The following is a 17,594-nucleotide window of genomic DNA, read 5'->3' as shown; positions in this document are numbered from 1 at the left end:
AGTTGTGATAAAATTGTGTATCGTTATACAGCTTGGGAAAATATTGTGATATTGTAATTTCCACTGCTTTGTGGTACCAGCTTGGGCTTCATGTTGAAACAAAAACTCAAGTAGACCTGGTGAATGTATCTAAACTCTGCAATTGTGAACTTCTACCCTTGCAATGTTTGTTGCCGTGTTTTAACCCCTGGCATGCAAGTCAAGCCGATGAAACCGCTAACCAAGCATTAACACCATTCCCATGAATCTGTGTGTTTACTTGTCCAAATGACAAGTTCCTATCGGTATGCTTTGTCTGTTTTGTCAGTATGATGCAGCCCAAGTGAGGTGTGCTACTGTTAGTCTACAAACACGTTTTCCGCCTCTACAGTTCTTACAAACATGGATGTCTGTCTTTCTATTTGCAGTGCGAGAAAAACGAAAGAGCATGTTCATCAATCATGTAAGTGTCTTGCAAGTATTTCATTAGTCACTTTACTTAGCCAACTTTAACTGCCACGTGATTTATGTGACACAAGCTTATTGACAATGTGTCATGTTGTTTTGCAAGTTAACACATATTGTGGAATCAAAGGTATTTATCTACTGTATGTCATGAATATGCCGTTTAACCCATTTAGCTTCATTGCATTACATTTCATATTGTTTCACCCTGTGAACATGTTAACTAGTATTTTATACTCCCTTTGTAAATCAGTTTCATTGTGGCATGCTGGCATGTTATGTGAAAAGTGAATGATTAATATTTAGCAGCCATTCTTTTAACCAAGTCAAACTCTCAAAACAAATGTTAATTGCCAGCTAGAATTTTAACATTGTTGAAAAGCTGTGCCAGCTGATATAACGTTAATTGTTCACTGGTTGGTGATTTAAGGAGGTAAGAATAATTACACAGTAGGGAAACTCAAACTCAACTCAAAGGCCTTTTTAGTTTTTTAAAGCATAAGAGAAGCATAAGAACATACAAACACATATAAAAACACTAAAATACATACACAAAGAACACCTCAAATACATAAAACAACAGCTACAACAAGAGACACTCATACCAGTGTTTCCAGAACGGAGACTGATACCTTGTAGCACTGAGGCAGGGGTTAGTCAGCAGTTTGATAATAGAGTTTTGAGACTCATCCAACCGACTCATAAATCTGTACATCACGTTTCTCAAAAGTGCATGAACAGTATTAATGCCCACGTTACAGAACAACTCACTTGCACTACTCCACCTTGGTTTTCTCATTAAAATCCTCATACAAAAAAGCTTTATAGGCTTTGATTTTACACACCATATGATTGTTCGGCTTGAAGCAGTATTTTTCTGCTATTCAAATATTGACTGCATGACTTTTCCCCATTTATGCATAATTATGCTCATGGACAACCAGTTCTCTGCTTCACTCCCGTGGACCGGGTTCACTAGCTGTGTAATCAGAGACTAACGTAGACAGCATCACTTGATTATGCAATGCATTTCAAAGCCACTACTTTAGCATCTTTTAGCATGTTTCATTCGCAAGCAACGTTGGCATGTTGTAGTGTTTTAACACGATACAAAACAGAGTTGTGCAAAATGTTGAATAGCAGGCCTGCAAAGCCAAAGTGCAGTAACTACAAACAAAACTTTGACTGAAAAATAGATTTAAAAGAGTTTCAATTCAAAGGAGCTTTATTGGCATGAGAAAACATACGTTTACATTGCCAAAGCAAGTGTCAAAATACAATAAAAACTGGTCACTGTTTCAACTGGTCGTCAGCCAAATCAGCATCAGCAGCAGCAAGTGATGTTACACTACATGCATCTGTCCTTGAGGTAATTGTTTTTCCCCCCAATCACAAAGGGTTATTTGTAGGGCTGTCACGATTATGACATTTTACATTACGATTAATTGTCACTCAAATAATTGCGATTAACGATTTAATTGTGTTTTTGTCGTTGACAATTACATTTCTGTTTGGCTTTTAGGCTTTGGAGTTGCACATGGTAGATATGACACATAACCTAAATATACAAAGAAATTACTGACATATTTGACAACTTCATACTTAAAAAGAACATTGATAGTGGAAATAGCCGATCTACAAGCCGATCTTGTAGATCTGCTATTTCCAAAAAGAATTACATGGAAACGATTATGACGATTGCGAAAGATAATCACGATTATGTCAAATAATCACGATTAGACGATTATGTAATAATTGTGACAGCCCTAGTTATTTGACCTTTACGATTGTTACTGCATTTTGGCTTTGTAGGGCAGAGAGATTTTAATTAATCATATGAAGAAAAAATATTTTAATTTAATCTTTCAGCAGCAGAAATTAATTCACTCGCTCCCTTGATAATAGCAAGATGTTCTGTATAATTATGGCTCATGTCCAGTGTATTCTGAAACCAGAGACTCAATTATTTTAAGCTTTGTTACACAGAGAAATATAATCATCTTCTGCATGGCTTGCAAGTCACATTACCTTTCCCACACACTGTGCACGCTTCATTTGGCTCGAACAAAAACATGTACTCTCTAATAACGGTCACTGTGTGTGTATGTGTGTCACGGTGACTGTGTGTGTGTATGTGTGTCACGATAACTGTGTGTGTGTGTCTTTGCAGCATGGGACAATAAGGCGGAAACACAGCTCCTGTTCCACTATTTATTTGGATGACAACACAGTCAGCCAGCCTAACCTCAAGTACACCATCAAATGGTGAGCATGACTGGAATGCAACCAATGTTCTCTAGGTTGACTGCTGCTGCTGTGCATACCTACCTATTAAAGAAAAGTGCATTAAAAAACTATTCGAAGAATGCGGATATTCTTTTCATTGGAATGCAAACAATACAGCATTAGGGCTGAGCAGTTTGGATGTCATAATATCGTGATATTGCATAAGTGTTGTCTTTTCATGGTTTTAACCATTTCCTGTCAAGTCCTGCAAAATTATTTCTAAAATAGCCAGTCTAAATCTGCTCAATGCATCACAAGTTTACCTCTGAGAATGTCAAAATGGATCTAAATGTTTGTATTTCAGGGTCTATTTTTACATTCTCAGGTTTTGCTATGTTGTAATTGTGAATCTTGAACATGAATGAATGAGCACTACACGATTTCACCATCTTTCTCTTTTCTGTCTGTCCGTACAGTGTAGCATTGGCCATTTACTATCACATAAAAAACAGGTGAGCATGAGCAAAACTTTCATTTTCTACATTTGGTTATATACTCCACATATATATAATTGCCAAAAGGATACCGTCCAATGGTTACATGAATACATTTTTAAATAAAATAAAATATAGAACAAAGCAATGCAACATAAACTGTTGCTGTCGGGAAGAAACCTCAATATTTAAATTTTTGTGTTTATTTTTTTCTGTGCCCTACTTGATCATAATTACAGCGTCACACAAAAAACATAAAAATTGCATAATTCAAGCACTAAACACAGTGTGAAGCGCCCGTTTTGAGCTTGTCGGTCTGCTACTTTTTATTTTTCAATTTGAATCCTGAAAAGTAACCGTTTTGGACACGCGACAGAGACAATATAAATTTGTTATACCATAACTACCTACTACAATATTTCACATAACGGTAAATGAATCTGATTTGCTTTGTGCTACTGACTGCTTCCCAGGGACACAGATGGAAGCATTCTGCAAGAGATCTTTGATGAGAAGCTACACCCGCTCTCGGTAATGATCACCTCATGTCATCTGTGGTTTTCCTGTGAATATAACAACTCTCTGAACCAGTGTTGTTTTTGACAGCAAATTTTGATTTAGTTTGTCATAGTCTTTTGAATAAAAATGTATTTAGTTTTAGTCATAATTTAGTCACCTGAAAAGTATTAGTTTTAGTCTAATTTTAGTCACCTGAAAAGTATTAGTTTTAGTCTAATTTTAGTCGACTAAATATAAGATTTTAGGCGACTAAATCTACAGTTGATTTAGTCGACTAAAATGTTTTTTTTTGGCAGGCCTTGATGGCATCGTAATGACTGATTTTACAATTGTGTGCTGAAAATAGCAGATCTACAAGCAAGCTTGTCGATCAGCTATACCTGAGAGCAACGAAACATAAAATTACTCTCTTCTCCACTAGTCCCTCCCTAACATTTTAGTCTAGTTTTTATTTTGTTGACGAAATTATCAATATATTTAGTCTTAGTTTTAGTCACCACAGCTTAGTTTTTGATTATTTTTTATTTAGTTCTCGTCAGTGAAAAAAACACGGTCGACAAACATTTTTCGTCATAGTTTTAGTCGACGAAATCAACACTGCTCTGAACTGGTTCTGCACTCTCCTCTCTCCTCCAGAAATCAGTGGTTCCTCCGGACTACAACCAGCAGGACCCAGAACAGAAGCAGATCTACCGTTTTGTCAGAACGCTGTTCAGTGCTGCACAGCTCACGGCTGAGTGTGCCATCGTCACACTGGTAAACTGACAGCACACACACACTCACACGTTGATGCCTTGCACTATTCGGACCGTTTCAATAAATGAGTGTTATGTCTCCTGGACATGGGTGGTTAATATTTTTTTAGATTACAGCATTTGAAAGTGGTCAAACTACAGTAGCAAGATGTGCAGAAGCGTCTTCCATAAAATCTTAATGGTCTGGTATATTTCATAAAAGCAAATGTTAAAGCCTCAATCTGATTTCTTCACCTGGTTGGCAGTATGAACATCATGAACAATGTTACTAACAGGGTTCCCACGGTCATTAAATTCCTGGAAATATTTTTAAATTAGAAAAATATTTTTCCAGCACTGGAAAGGTTTTGGAATGTATCAAGGGTCCTGAAAAAACTGCTATGCATTGTCTTTGGTTATTGATTTTGTTAATACCTCTGAAATGACAAATTAAACATGGGCCAAATTGTCAAATATTAGAGACAGAAAAATAGCAGGTCTACATGCTCCCGTTGTGAGCATGTAGATCTGCTATGTTCACAATAGAACGGTGTTATACAAAATTCCTCAACTCTTAGTGCTCGTCAGGGTGCTGGGTCCCCAGTTGAAACATGATTTCGGGGGTCATGGCCTGAAAACACTACACTACCTGTCTTTGGGCATTGCGCATAGGAGTATGTTATTGAGCTGAATTACTGTTATATAGTCCTGGAAATTGGGTTAAATATTCTGGTAAAGTTTTGGAAATGAATTGGTAAAAAAATGTGTGGGAACCCTGTACTAAAACATCATAATTGTACATACTAGTGTGGACAACAGCGCTAGTGTGGACAACATTATTGACATTTAATTTTGCTTTAATCCATGAGCATGCATGCCATTGTGTGGGGGAAAGATTGTTTGCCAGAACCCTTATTCCCCCTCCCCTGGGCTGTTTGTGTATCCAGGTGTATCTGGAGAGGCTACTGACGTATGCAGAGATGGACATCTGCCCGGGGAACTGGAAACGCATCGTCCTGGGCGCCATCCTGCTGGCCTCCAAGGTCTGGGACGACCAGGCTGTGTGGAACGTGGACTACTGCCAGATCCTCAAAGAAATCACAGTGGAGGACATGTGAGTGATGATGGGTGATGTGTGTGTCTGTTCTAATCCTTGACAAATAATGAAAACATTGACGTCAAATGCAGCACAGTGCAGATACTTGCCACCAGTTAAAGTCGGACCCTAGATAAAAAGTGACGATATACTATACAGTTTACATTAGAACTGGGCACTGCCCAGCACAACTACACAGCCCTCTAATGTTGGCCACTGGCAAATAGAAGTGTGTAACCCCGACAGGCATAGTGACAGCTGTTTTTCAAGGAGGAGACATAGTTTCTCATTTACCTTCCTAGATCTTTCCCGTCGTTCGCAGGCGGTTCCGGTCACAAGTCTGCTCCTCATAACTCTAAAGCTGCAGCCACCATATTTGCCATCCCATTTAAAAGCGGCTGCCATTTCCCTTCCCTTCTTCAGGAACGAGCTGGAGCGACAGTTCCTGGAGCTGCTTCAGTTCAACATCAACGTGCCGTCCAGCGTCTATGCCAAGTACTACTTTGACCTGCGCTCCCTGTCTGAGACCAACAACCTCAGCTTCCCCCTGGAGCCACTCAGCAGGGACAAGGCCCAAAAACTAGAGGTGTGTTACATTTGTTTGTTCCTCCTGAATGAAACCCTCTTGAACAATTTGAAATCCTATAGGTTTAATCCGTCAATCAACTAATGTGAGCAGAATGGTAATGGAACCAGAATCACGCTTTGTGAGACCAAGAAATCTATCTCTACAACTACAAGTTCTCTCACAAGATGATGTGTTACTGATTGTGTTCTACAGAAATTGTTGGGCAGGTGGATCTGAATTCCGTCTAAAGAAATTGTGCCGTGCTGCGAGCTTGTAAAACATTTTCTTTTTAATAATTCAGAATGTTTAAATACAAATCTCTCGTCTGGCGGATCCTTGCACAAAACCTTGTCAGATGGGGTCCGTAGCCAAATATATCTCTGCTGTCGGGCCGAAACCTCCTAACTCCAAAATGATCATTTTCGAGTTAGGAGGTTTTGACTGAAGGGCTTTTTACTACTGTTCATTGGTTCAATATTATTTTAACCAACACACAGACGTAAAGGGTGTTCAATAGCACATATTTATGAAAAGAAGAGAGGGCCAATCGGGTGGAGTTAGCTGGTTTGGCAGAAAGTGTGGAGTTAGGAGGTTTTGTCCCAAGTACTTTTTACTACTTTCCATTGGTTCAATATTATTTTAACCAACACTCAGATGTAAAGGGTGTTCAATAGCCCTAATTTATGCCAAAAAAATTAAAAACCTCAAAAATTGAGTTAAGAGGTTTTGGGCAGACAGTGACGATATATGAATTTGGTGGCTCCTTGACATGAAACCATTTGAGAACTGCTGGTACGTGTAAGTGTTTAAGAACGTGTGTCTCTCTCTCCTCTCTCTCAGGCAATCTCCAGGCTCTGTGACGACAAGTACAAAGATGTGCGAAAGTCTGCCAGGAAGCGCTCCGCCAGCATGGACAACCTCTGTGGGATCAAATGGGTCCCTGCGATCCTGTCCTAACCACTACAAACCCACTGCCATACCCTCCCCCCCCCCCGGACCCCTGGGCAGGACGGGAGCCCCCAAAGTACTGTGCTGCACCTTGGCTCGGGACGTGTCTCTGTGGGGTGCCCAACAATGGAGCTGTGTCCCAGGTGAACACAAAATGATCCTGCTAAATGGGCCCGGAAAGCCAAGATACCTAGACGTGGCACTGGCGATTCTTAACCTGAAATGGAACCCATCCTGGATCTAGAACTTGAGAATGGAAGTTCTAGGAAGGTTTCAAGCTTTCCCAGACATGATCAGATGCCTTCACTGTGCCTCCTCTTCTTTCATTCCAGAAGAGAGAGAGAGAGAGAGAGAGAGAAAGAGAGAGAGAGAGGTAACATGGATTTTTTTGAAAAAAATCACTGGTTGCTGCGATAATTGTGGGGGAGACAACAGACTTTTGGATAAATGTTAAAGTCACGGCTTGGATCTGCAAACAAGTCATAGCCTCAAAACTATTTAGGTCATGTCCACTTCAACACGATTTCTGAGGAGGACTTCCGTTGAACAATTCTGTGTTATACTTCCTGTCTTGGGCTGGATTAATCTGTGTTCAGGCTATCCAGATCTACGTGAAAGACTTGATGTAACATTGCCTTTGTGAGGGGGGTCTGTGGGTTTCAGTTTTTAAGTATTTTATTTATTTTAATCAGTGTTTTGACTCGTCGAGCCAAACCCTGACTAACTTCAGTATTTTTTGTGAGATTGAAGAGCAGCGTAGCACTGGGACCTTTGTCTGGATTTTTCCAAACATGTTTCGTTGAATAGATGAGTTAAGCCGGAGTCATACTTTGTCACGCGACTCGAGTCTTGCGCCGAGAATAGCCGATCCACAAGCTCACAAAGTGTTTTGCGGCTGCGACGTGTCGTGAGCTTGTAGATCGGCTGTTCTCGTCAGTTGTCAGTGCACGACACCATGGCACGAAGGAAGCATAAATAAGGCTTTAGCGTGATTGCCTCTTTAAGCTTCATATCCAAGGTTTACAATATTTCTAGTGTACCTCCCAGTAACTCAGGTAGTCCGTTTTTAAGAGTTTGGTGTTGTCAGGCGTTGTGCATCGTTTGGGTTATGCCGGGATTTCAAAGGCGAAAGACCAAACTAAAAGAAGTAACTAATTGGGAAGGGGAGAGTGAATAAGGAATAGTGCACGCTAGGGCATTCACGAATAGTGATTTTTAGTATTCGAATTAATCAAGCTCAAAGTATTCGAATAGACGAATATTCGACAGGACTGGCCAAACTGTCAAATATTAAGTAAGCAGGAGGCGAACATTGTGAAAATAGCCGATCTACATGCTCACAACGCCTCGCGTTGCGAGGCGTTGTGAGCATGTAGATCTGCTATTTTCACAATATTTATCTGCGGAACCGAGTGCTTGTCCGGGTTGGGGGTCCCCAGTTCAAATGTGTTTATTTTGGGGGTCATGGCCTAAAAAGGTTTGAGAACCCCTGGTAAAGAGCATTAACAAATTCATCCACCAGGGGCATTGACAACTCATTCTTATGACTTCCTATCTAGCCAAGCTTTATAAACTATATATATTTTTAAAGAGGAAAAAAAAGAAAAGAAAAGCGAATATTCGACTTTGGTGAACAACGTCGAATAGTGACTTTGATATTCGAATATTTGGTGAATGCCCTAGTGCACGCCACAACATTCCTGCAGACAGTTAGTGCGACACATTCCTGTACAGCTCGTAAGGATATGCACAATCAGACATTCAGCTGACCCCTTTTTTGTCATATCATAAAATATGAACCATACGCCCAGATTAACTAAACGCTTTAGACATCATAAACGCTGTGTTTTGATGTCTGTGTATTCATTATAGCCAATTTCAAAAATAAATGAAGCTCATCATGTGACAATGCGGGATTTAGAAATGTAGGAAATCCCACTGAAGCCTGCTGTACAGTTAAGACCGGTGAATCCCCACTCTCTGGTGACATCTGCTGGTTTTGTTTAGAAGTTGCACTGGTGTTTTTAGGACAAAATAATGGCCCTGATGCGGAATGTGTGAATCAGTTAGAAGTATGTGCACACATCAGACTCTTGAAGGGAGGGACTTGATTAGAATTAATCACAATATTACAGGGGTGTTTCTCTTCCACATTCTAACGTCTACTCGGGCGATTTGTGTGCGCCCCTGACAGTTTTTTACATTTCCTGATTCAATATTTAGAGCCTGTGTTTTTTCAATCTCTTTTTCCATACATTTTATTTGTTTAATTTTATTAAAAATGTCATTAAAAGAAACGAACAAAAGATAAACAATGCGGCCCACTCATGCATTAGGACAAGATTTAGTCAACAGACACATGGATGTGTGTTTAACGTGGTTAAAATGGAGTTTGAAGTTACAATGGGATTATGGGAATTTATATAGGAGTGTCTGATAAAATGATAAGATAAGATGATGATAAACTTTATTTCAGACACATGGTCCATAAAAACATGTATACAAAAAAACAGACAAACAATACCGATATATACAGTTCCAGACTGTTTACATTCATTTTAACCCATTCAGAACGGGGACACATTATTGTGTATTATTATTTTATGCTTTAACTATTAAAAAATAGCAGATGTACAAGCTCACAGCGCGGCACCGAGTGCCGCGCTGCTATTTTAGAAAAATATTGAAAATTTGAATTTTGACCCGATTCTATAAGTCTTTTGAATCCTTCCAAGGTTTTTTGAAAAATCTATGTCAGCAATCTGGCTATCCATCGTCAAAGACAAGGTCCTTTTTCACTTAACCGGAGCTCAGTTAGTCTGTTCTTGAGAGACAACTATGTCAGTGGTTCCCAAACTCTTTCATGTGAAGGACCCCCAAAATGATATGTATTTGGCCACGGACCCCCATCTCAAAATATTTAGTTCCAGGGACCACCCAGAAGCAAAATGTGAGTTACAAACGTTTGCTTTAAAAATACATATATTCAAAGATTTGCACAAATTTCAAAAATAGCAGATCTACAAGCTCGCAGCGCGGCACTCAGTGCCGCGCTGTGAGCTTGTATATCTGCTATTTTTTAATAGTTAAAGCATCCAATAATTTTAGGCCTAAATGGGTTAAAAAACATATGAACATTGCCTCCAGTGTTTCCAGAAGCAGGATGTATATCTTATATCACTCTGTGTGATCTCTGTCAAGGCCATAATTCATTCATTCTTTGAATCAATGAGTCTACACATACATTTAAACATAAAGTTCCTCAGTATCGCATGAAAGGTTGGTATATTACTAGTCACAAACATTTCACTAGCACTAGTCCATCTTGGGAGTTTCAGAAATATTCTAAAAGCATCATTATATGCCACCTGAAGTTTCTTCATTTTTGCACTGCTATATCGGCACCACACGTGGGCTGTAAATGAATACCATCTAAATATGGAATCAAGAAACTGTCTGGGGTGCCCAAAAAACCCTAATGACCCCAGAAGTGAGTTAAAGAGAAATAACCGCTTTCTTTAAGATGTAGCTGTAATTTGAACGTCTCCATTCTGCCCCAGGTTGTAGTAGACATTGCAAACTCCCTGAAGCTTCAAAATCGAGTTCAAACATTACTGCTGTATTACTGTACTGTACCTATTTCAACCATGAGCTCAGTCAACCAATTTCTTGACGAAATGGGGGTAAAACGCACATTACAGATGTCATCTGCAATTACAGCTTCAAAAGGCATTTTGTAAAAACTGCTGTCTCATACTGTAAAGTTGAAGTAATCAATTAGTCCAGTTCTTGAGCTGCTGTAATTACTACAATACTCCAAATAGCTTGGCCTTAAGGTTTTGCTGGCATGTGTGCACATAAAGAAATTGTAAACCATGTGCTTGACACTAAAGGCTTAAAGCTACCGGCAATGAGAAAAGAATAACGGATGCACACCAACTGGACTGATGCCCACTTTAAAAGTGATTTAATTCAAAAATATTTACACGCTCCGTTGCTTCCGCTGCAGCCAGTTATAGCGTAGCCGGCCCTCCGGTTTGTTTATGCGAGAGCTGGCGAAAACTCCTGCCAGACCCCTGGCGTAAGACCACTGAACCCTGGCAGTACACAACATACCCCAGCTGGTTCAAGGAATGACCTTAACCTTAACCTCGCACCCTTGTCCTAATTTGACTCTGCCTCAGGCAGAAGTGACATGCTTTACGAACGGCGATGGCTGCTGCTGTTGGTGTGTTTTGAAAGATCACAGTGTTAAACCCCTACGCACCCGGACGCATGTCTGGGCGTCTGCAGGCCTTGTGTCGTGTTTTTAAGTGTCCTTGGCGTGAGCAAGACACCCCAACGGCCTTGCGTGCTCAATCACTGGCCGAGTGGAAGCATCAGCTATAGTTGCCTTAAAAACGTAACATGGACAAAGCCGCTGTTTGGAGGCATTCATGAAAGCACAAAGCGGAGTGTCAGTCCAGTACGCAGCTGTGTTTTGCAATGCCTTTTTAAAACTTCTGAAACATTCTACTGTCGGATGGGAATACGTTGAAATGTTGGGAAACCATTGAGAGTGATTGACAATGACTGAGAAAACATTTTTTTATAGATAAAACAAAGTTTAATAAAGGGTTTTAATACACTTGCTTTAAAGAGTATGTTAGCCTTCTCAAGGTGAAAGAAGGAAAATAAACCTGACTGAGCCAAGTTCTTGATATTAAAAAAAACGTATACTTAAATTGAGTTTGTTGTTTTACCATTCCACTGAAACCTATGGCAGTATGTCCACCAATCTATTGTCTTTTTGTCTCTAGTCGGGTGGAAATTGGAAACTTGAAAATTCTAAAATAGCAAAAGTAGGAGATCTACGATCGTAAAAAAAAGTCCTTTTACGGTCTTGTTTACATCGGAGGTCCTTGGTATAATGCAATTCATGGACATGAATGCTGTAGTATGATCAAGTAGGGCATTAATTTACGATAAAAACGACAATTTAAATTATGGAGATGAGAGGTTTCTGCCCGACAGCAAGCGGTTTCTTTCTTTTTTTTTCTGCTTAGTGCAATGTTGAGCAGAAACCTCCAGATTTTTACTGTTTTTTATTTTATTTATTTTTTTGCAAATCAACGCTCTACTTGATCATACTACAGCGTCACACAAAAGCATCAAAAGTAGCAGATCTGCAAGCTCGAAATGCGAGTGATGTGTTTTGAGCTTGTAGATCTGCTACTTTTGCCATTTTTTAAATTTGAATCCTGAAGAGTGACAGTTTTTGACACGAGGTTTCCACCCAACAGACAATTTTGGTTTATAGTTGTATTATTTGTCAGACAGCCGAGGCACTAAAATATAATTATTTTGCAGATTGACTTTGTACAGTGTATAAACAAATATTAAAAGCTGAAAGCTGAGAGAGAGAGAGAGAGAGAGAGATCATGAAGTTAATTGTTAATTATTTATACAGAGCTGTTGATGTGTTGTTTATAATAAAAATACACTTTCCCTTGTCTGTCATCTTGGTTTATTTGACTTAATGGGCAATAATAATAATGCATTTTATTTATAACACACTTTACGTTCTTGAGAATCAAATTGCTACAGGGTTAAAAGCATGACGTGTGTACCAGGTGTGTACACAAAATATATTGTCGTCGTCGGGTGGAAACCTCGTATCTCCAAGTTTCAAATTTGTATGTTCTTTCGCAAAGTAAAGCCCTGCTTCATCAGACAAGGCCGTCGCACAAAAGTAGTGAAAACGGCAGATCTACAAGCACACAACGCCTCGCGGTGCGAGGCGTTGTGTGCTTGTAGATCGGCTGTTTTCACTAGTTTAAATCATTTTTAAAATGATAAATGCTTAACGAACGGTTTTGGACATACAAGGTTTTCATCGGGCAACGACGATATGGTGAACTCGGTTGAGGTTGTACATTTTGTTTATATTTCCATATAAGAGTGTTCATTTACAAATTCATTGCCACATGGCTATTTGATCTTACTCAGCCACTAGAGAAAATGAAATGCTTTCAACCAGGCCAGGAATTTCATGGAGGCCACGAAGGCCATGGCCGTCGTTGCCCCTCTGTTTGGCCTTGTGCCCCTCAAACCAATGGCATAACCTGATGCCACAGTGGCCTTAATGCCCCAGCTGACTGTCACTGTACCACTTTCTCCTCTGTCTCTTTCTTGTCAATACTGTATGTAGACAGTAGACACCAGTGATTTCGACGGCAATCTCGTCGGCTCAGCAAATGAGGGCAACCTCAATGTATTTTCGAGAATAAATAAAGGTTGGATGAATGTCATGTAGACACCGGTGTCTTTTTGAGATTCTAAAATCTTAACTCCCCTTTAAACCAATCCAGTGACTTTGATTGGTGCAGGGTTGAGCACGGATCAGATTGAAAATACCATCATGTATATCTATTTCACTGCAGATTAGTTTAACATCCTTAAAATCTTGTTTTATTTGATGGCCTTCCCTGCCCTGGCATTTGACCTTTGTGCCCTCAAAAAATGGACAGCACCAAAGGCCCAGTGGCCTTGCCCCGGCCTAAAATGCAGAAATTCCAGGCCTGCTTTCAACACATCTGTGTTTAACGGTTTGGGACTTCTGAACACAATGGCAACACGGAATAATGTGAACTTGCTTTAGCGTTGTTCTGAATTGTAACACCAGTGAGCTTAAAATGGACACATACATACATATACATATTGAGCCCGATTTAAAATAAACAATGTTGCAGGGCTCCGTGCATGCGACCCATCGCGTTACGCTCCTTTACAATTAATCTTTACAACTCTCCTTCATCCCACAGCATAAAGGGCAAGGCTGACTGGCACACTGCTTAGCTATTCCAACAATGCTTTGACGACGGCCTTGCTTTAGGCCTGATAAGAATAGCCAACCAACCCAACACAGGTTTCTGGGCTCTGGTGACAAAAGTGAGGTAGGAGCGACGCTTGGGAGGCGTCTGGATATGAGCAGGCTGTGAGGAATCATGTACTTTTGACACGGCGGGTGGGCAGGGCTGAAACCCCTCTACTGGCTTTGGAGTCCGGTCCGTTTAGACTTGTGACTTGTGATTGGAAAAGGGATTAGTGGAGACTGGAAACGGTTCAGAGCAGTTTTCCATGGGATTGCCGTTCACTTGAAACGATGACAAAGATGGGAGCAGTGGAAGTACTGGTTGTCACGATAAGTCACAATGTGTCCTTCGTGGGTAGGTACATCAGTGTTTGACTACTATAACTAAAAGCAAATGTTTCTTGTGTGAAAAATGTTTGGCTTGGATCTGATATAAGACTCAGTGAAAATATGCAATCTTCTTTACAGTAACATACTGATATACTGGTGTTAAATGAGTTGTGTGAAAATGTGACACTTGTGTGACACTTTTAATGTTAAAAGTGTTAAAAGTATTTCACAAGCCAAAATGCCAAATGTTGCAACAAAAGTGAAATCTCCTATGATTCCAGGGAAGATGTGGTGGATGGTAATGGTGGTCGTGCGGCTCTTCGTGGTGCTGCTGGCCGGCTTCACGCTCTTCGGCGACGAGCAGGAGCGTTTCGTGTGCAACACCATCCAGCCGGGCTGCTCCAGCGTCTGCTTCAACGGGTTCGCTCCCGTCTCCCTCCTCCGCCTCTGGCTGCTCCACCTCGTCCTCCTCTGTCTCCCTCACGTGACCTTCGCCACGTACGTCACGCACAAAGCTCTGCAGGGCCACCGCCTCGCCGGAGCCTGCGGCTGTGACAGCGGTCAGGTGTGCTCACGCCACGCGTCGACCGAGAACTCGAGCTCCTCGAGAGAGGCTTCCCTCAGCAAAGCGCCTCTTCGGGCGTGCCGGAGTGACTGTGCGACGACCAGTTTCCACGGCGCTTACTGCCTGGTCGTGGTCCTCCGTCTCCTCTTGGAAGCAGCTTTCGCCGGGTGCCAGCTCTTCCTCTTTGGCTTCTCCATTCCCGAGAGCTTCCTGTGTCGCGAGGAGCCCTGCACCTCCGGGGTCCAGTGCTACGTCTCGAGACCCACCGAGAAGACCCTGATGCTCAACTTCATGCTGGGTGCCGTGGCCGTGTCCGTCCTGCTGAGCCTGCTGGACCTGGTGACGTCCATGAGGGCGGCGATGGAGAGACGGAGGACGCAGGGCGAGAGGCTGATGGAGGAGATGAGCAGAGGAGAGCAGAGCAGCGTTTTCACCAGCATGAGCGGGGCGGAGGACACCGATGTTCTTCTGAATAAAAGAACCGTCCGCAGCGGCAGCTTAAGGAGCGACGCCAAGGACGGGGAGGTCAAGGCCGCAGGAAACATGCCCAATGGAGTGGTTCCCTCTCACATTACTAGGCTCAACAGTGGAACCAACCCTAAGACTGGTGTATCTATCAATGAAAAAGCCTCGATGGGCAGGGATGACAAATTGGAGGCACCACGCCCACCCAAACCCACAGAAACACCGTCTCTTGGACACTTCATAAATCACAACCGCCTGAGGCCACCTCTGTCCCCTCAGCAGGGTGGAGGACCTGCACAGAGCTCAGGAGGCAGAAAGGTGGGCCAGCACGCTTCAGCCAGCATAGATTCAGACCTGCAGTCTGACTACAGCGATGTCAGCGATGCTAGAGACAACAGGGCATGGGTGTAATGCAGGGTTCCCCAATAGGCGGCCCGCAGGCCATTTGCGGCCCACGGGGGGCTACTGTCTGGCCCCCACCAACCCCAGTAATAATGGTGGTATAAGAGCAGCAACAACACTAGTATATCGTCGTTGTCAGGTGGAAATCTTGTAACTCCAAATTTGTACATTCTTTCGCAAATCATACAAGGCCGTCGCACAAAAGTAGTGAAAACAGCCGATCTACAAGCACACAACGCCTCGCAGTGCGAGGCGTTGTGTGCTTGTAGATCGTCTGTTTTCACTAGTTTAAATCATTTTTAAAATGATAAATTCAAAACGTAGTTGGTTTTGGACATACAAGATTTTCACCCGACAACAACGAAAACTGTCGCTGGAGTAGTGGGAACGCCACTGTCGCCCCTGCAATGTTGTGGCCCTCGGCTTGGTACCCTAGACATAATTCGGCCCTTGGGGAAAACTAATTGGGGAACCCTGGTGTAATGTGTCCTGGGTACTATTGCAGCATTGGGAGACTGGCCGAGGGCGGTTGTCTATTGCAAAGCATGCATTGTTTCAGTGAGATTATTCGTATTAATAATATTGCCTCAAAGGGTTATCCGTTATTTTCATGTGAAACTTGAGCCAATCAAAGAAATGCAAGGCCGAGCTTGTTGGAACTGTAGTTACAGTGCTCAGCTGCTGTCTGGCTTTATGTGACTTCAGTCACAACAGACACGCTGACCTGAACTCTGACCCCCAGAGCGACTGTAGCCATGACCTGACCTACATTCTCAGTTGACACAAAGAAGAAGACACCAACATAACATAACATAACGAGTGACGCTGTTAGCTCACTATACTGATCTGGCTATTGTCTAACACTTAAAAATCTTGAAAGCGTTCGTGGCCCACCCATCTGGTTTGGGTCATATCCACATTTTGTCCAACTTAAACAACCAACCACAACTCCAATCACACTTGCAAATGAATTCCGTCCTGTGCGAATTCCGTCCTGCGTGACCTCACCCTTTAGGGTGAGGTTGCTTTTTGCCCTTAGGGCGTCTTACTGGTATTACATTATGATTAAAATCGTATTGTTTAGAAAATAAATTGGGGGCCCACTATTGTCATAGAATGCCACATGAATAGCTCAAGCTAAAAAAGCCATTTTACATTTGTAGGGCCTACTCTGAGATGTGGTGTTAGTTCAACAAACTGTTATTCTTTTTTTTCTCTCTTTTTTTTACCCTTTTTGATGCTGTGTATATGCAACCAAATACCCAGGATAGGCCTACTATATGGCATTGATATCTGGTGTTTGATTTTCATTTCTTTTTATTCTGCTTTGCCTTATTTTTACTTTTATATGTTCTATATTTCAATCGTTTATCTCCGAGGTTGATCGTAAAATGTGAAAGCTTGAGTCATAAAAAGAAATACCCTCAGTCTGCCATGAAACCTCCTTGGCATTCCCTTTGTTATGTTGGCGTGCGAGCATTCCTTCTGCCTTCTTGTTTTACATTGGCGTGCCGAGCTGCTGGGAGGCGAAGAGACACAAAGTAGGGTGACAGGTGTTCAGGTGGTCAGAGGAAGAACGCTGTCAGTGCTCGCGGTCTGGGGTGAAAAGGGCAGGTTTTGACAGACAGACGAACCTAGTGACCCTCAACACTCACATACACACTGTATTTGAGCACACGTGCACATGCTTGACCGTAGGCCTAAAGTGCAAGTAAACAAACACATACGCACATCTTGCTGGGGATCCATACGGCCACTTAGCAGTGTGTTGTGTGTGTTACTCTTTCACCTTAAAAAACTGCAACACACATGAACGCCACATATAGAGTTCTCCTCTTTGGAATACAAACTGTGACAGGACAACACTAGACTGGACTGAAGCTGCAGGGAAGATGACCTTCCCTAGAGCAGTGTTTCTCAACCACTGTGCCTGGGGACCTTTGGTGTGCC

General features: G+C 41.8%; 2 protein-coding genes across 2 annotated transcripts in view; both read left to right on the top strand.

The window, feature by feature from the left end:
- Positions 1-8,325, top strand: part of LOC308284589 (cyclin-Y) — a 41,547-nt gene extending 33,222 nt beyond the window's left edge. Inside the window, exons 4-11 of the mRNA XM_080725255.1 lie at positions 408-442; positions 2,615-2,709; positions 3,147-3,182; positions 3,638-3,695; positions 4,320-4,439; positions 5,365-5,531; positions 5,937-6,099; positions 6,922-8,325. Of these exons, the coding sequence (XP_080581381.1) occupies positions 408-442; positions 2,615-2,709; positions 3,147-3,182; positions 3,638-3,695; positions 4,320-4,439; positions 5,365-5,531; positions 5,937-6,099; positions 6,922-7,038 (791 nt within the window). The 3' untranslated portion in view covers positions 7,039-8,325. The remainder of the gene's footprint in view (positions 1-407; positions 443-2,614; positions 2,710-3,146; positions 3,183-3,637; positions 3,696-4,319; positions 4,440-5,364; positions 5,532-5,936; positions 6,100-6,921) is intronic.
- Positions 8,326-14,498: 6,173 nt separating this feature from the next.
- On the top strand, positions 14,499-15,653 carry LOC308285147 (gap junction delta-4 protein-like; the record flags this gene model as incomplete). The annotated part of the gene is made up of 1 exon (XM_080725864.1): positions 14,499-15,653. The coding sequence occupies one exon, from the start codon at positions 14,499-14,501 to the stop codon at positions 15,651-15,653; it is 1,155 nt and encodes a 384-aa protein (XP_080581990.1).
- Positions 15,654-17,594: the final 1,941 nt, after the last annotated feature.

The sequence above is a fragment of the Nannobrachium achirus genome (assembly GCF_963921795.1).
Source record: "Nannobrachium achirus genome assembly, chromosome: 5".
In the NCBI taxonomy this organism is placed as follows: domain Eukaryota; kingdom Metazoa; phylum Chordata; class Actinopteri; order Myctophiformes; family Myctophidae; genus Nannobrachium; species Nannobrachium achirus.
This window is presented reverse-complemented; position numbering and strand designations above follow the sequence as displayed.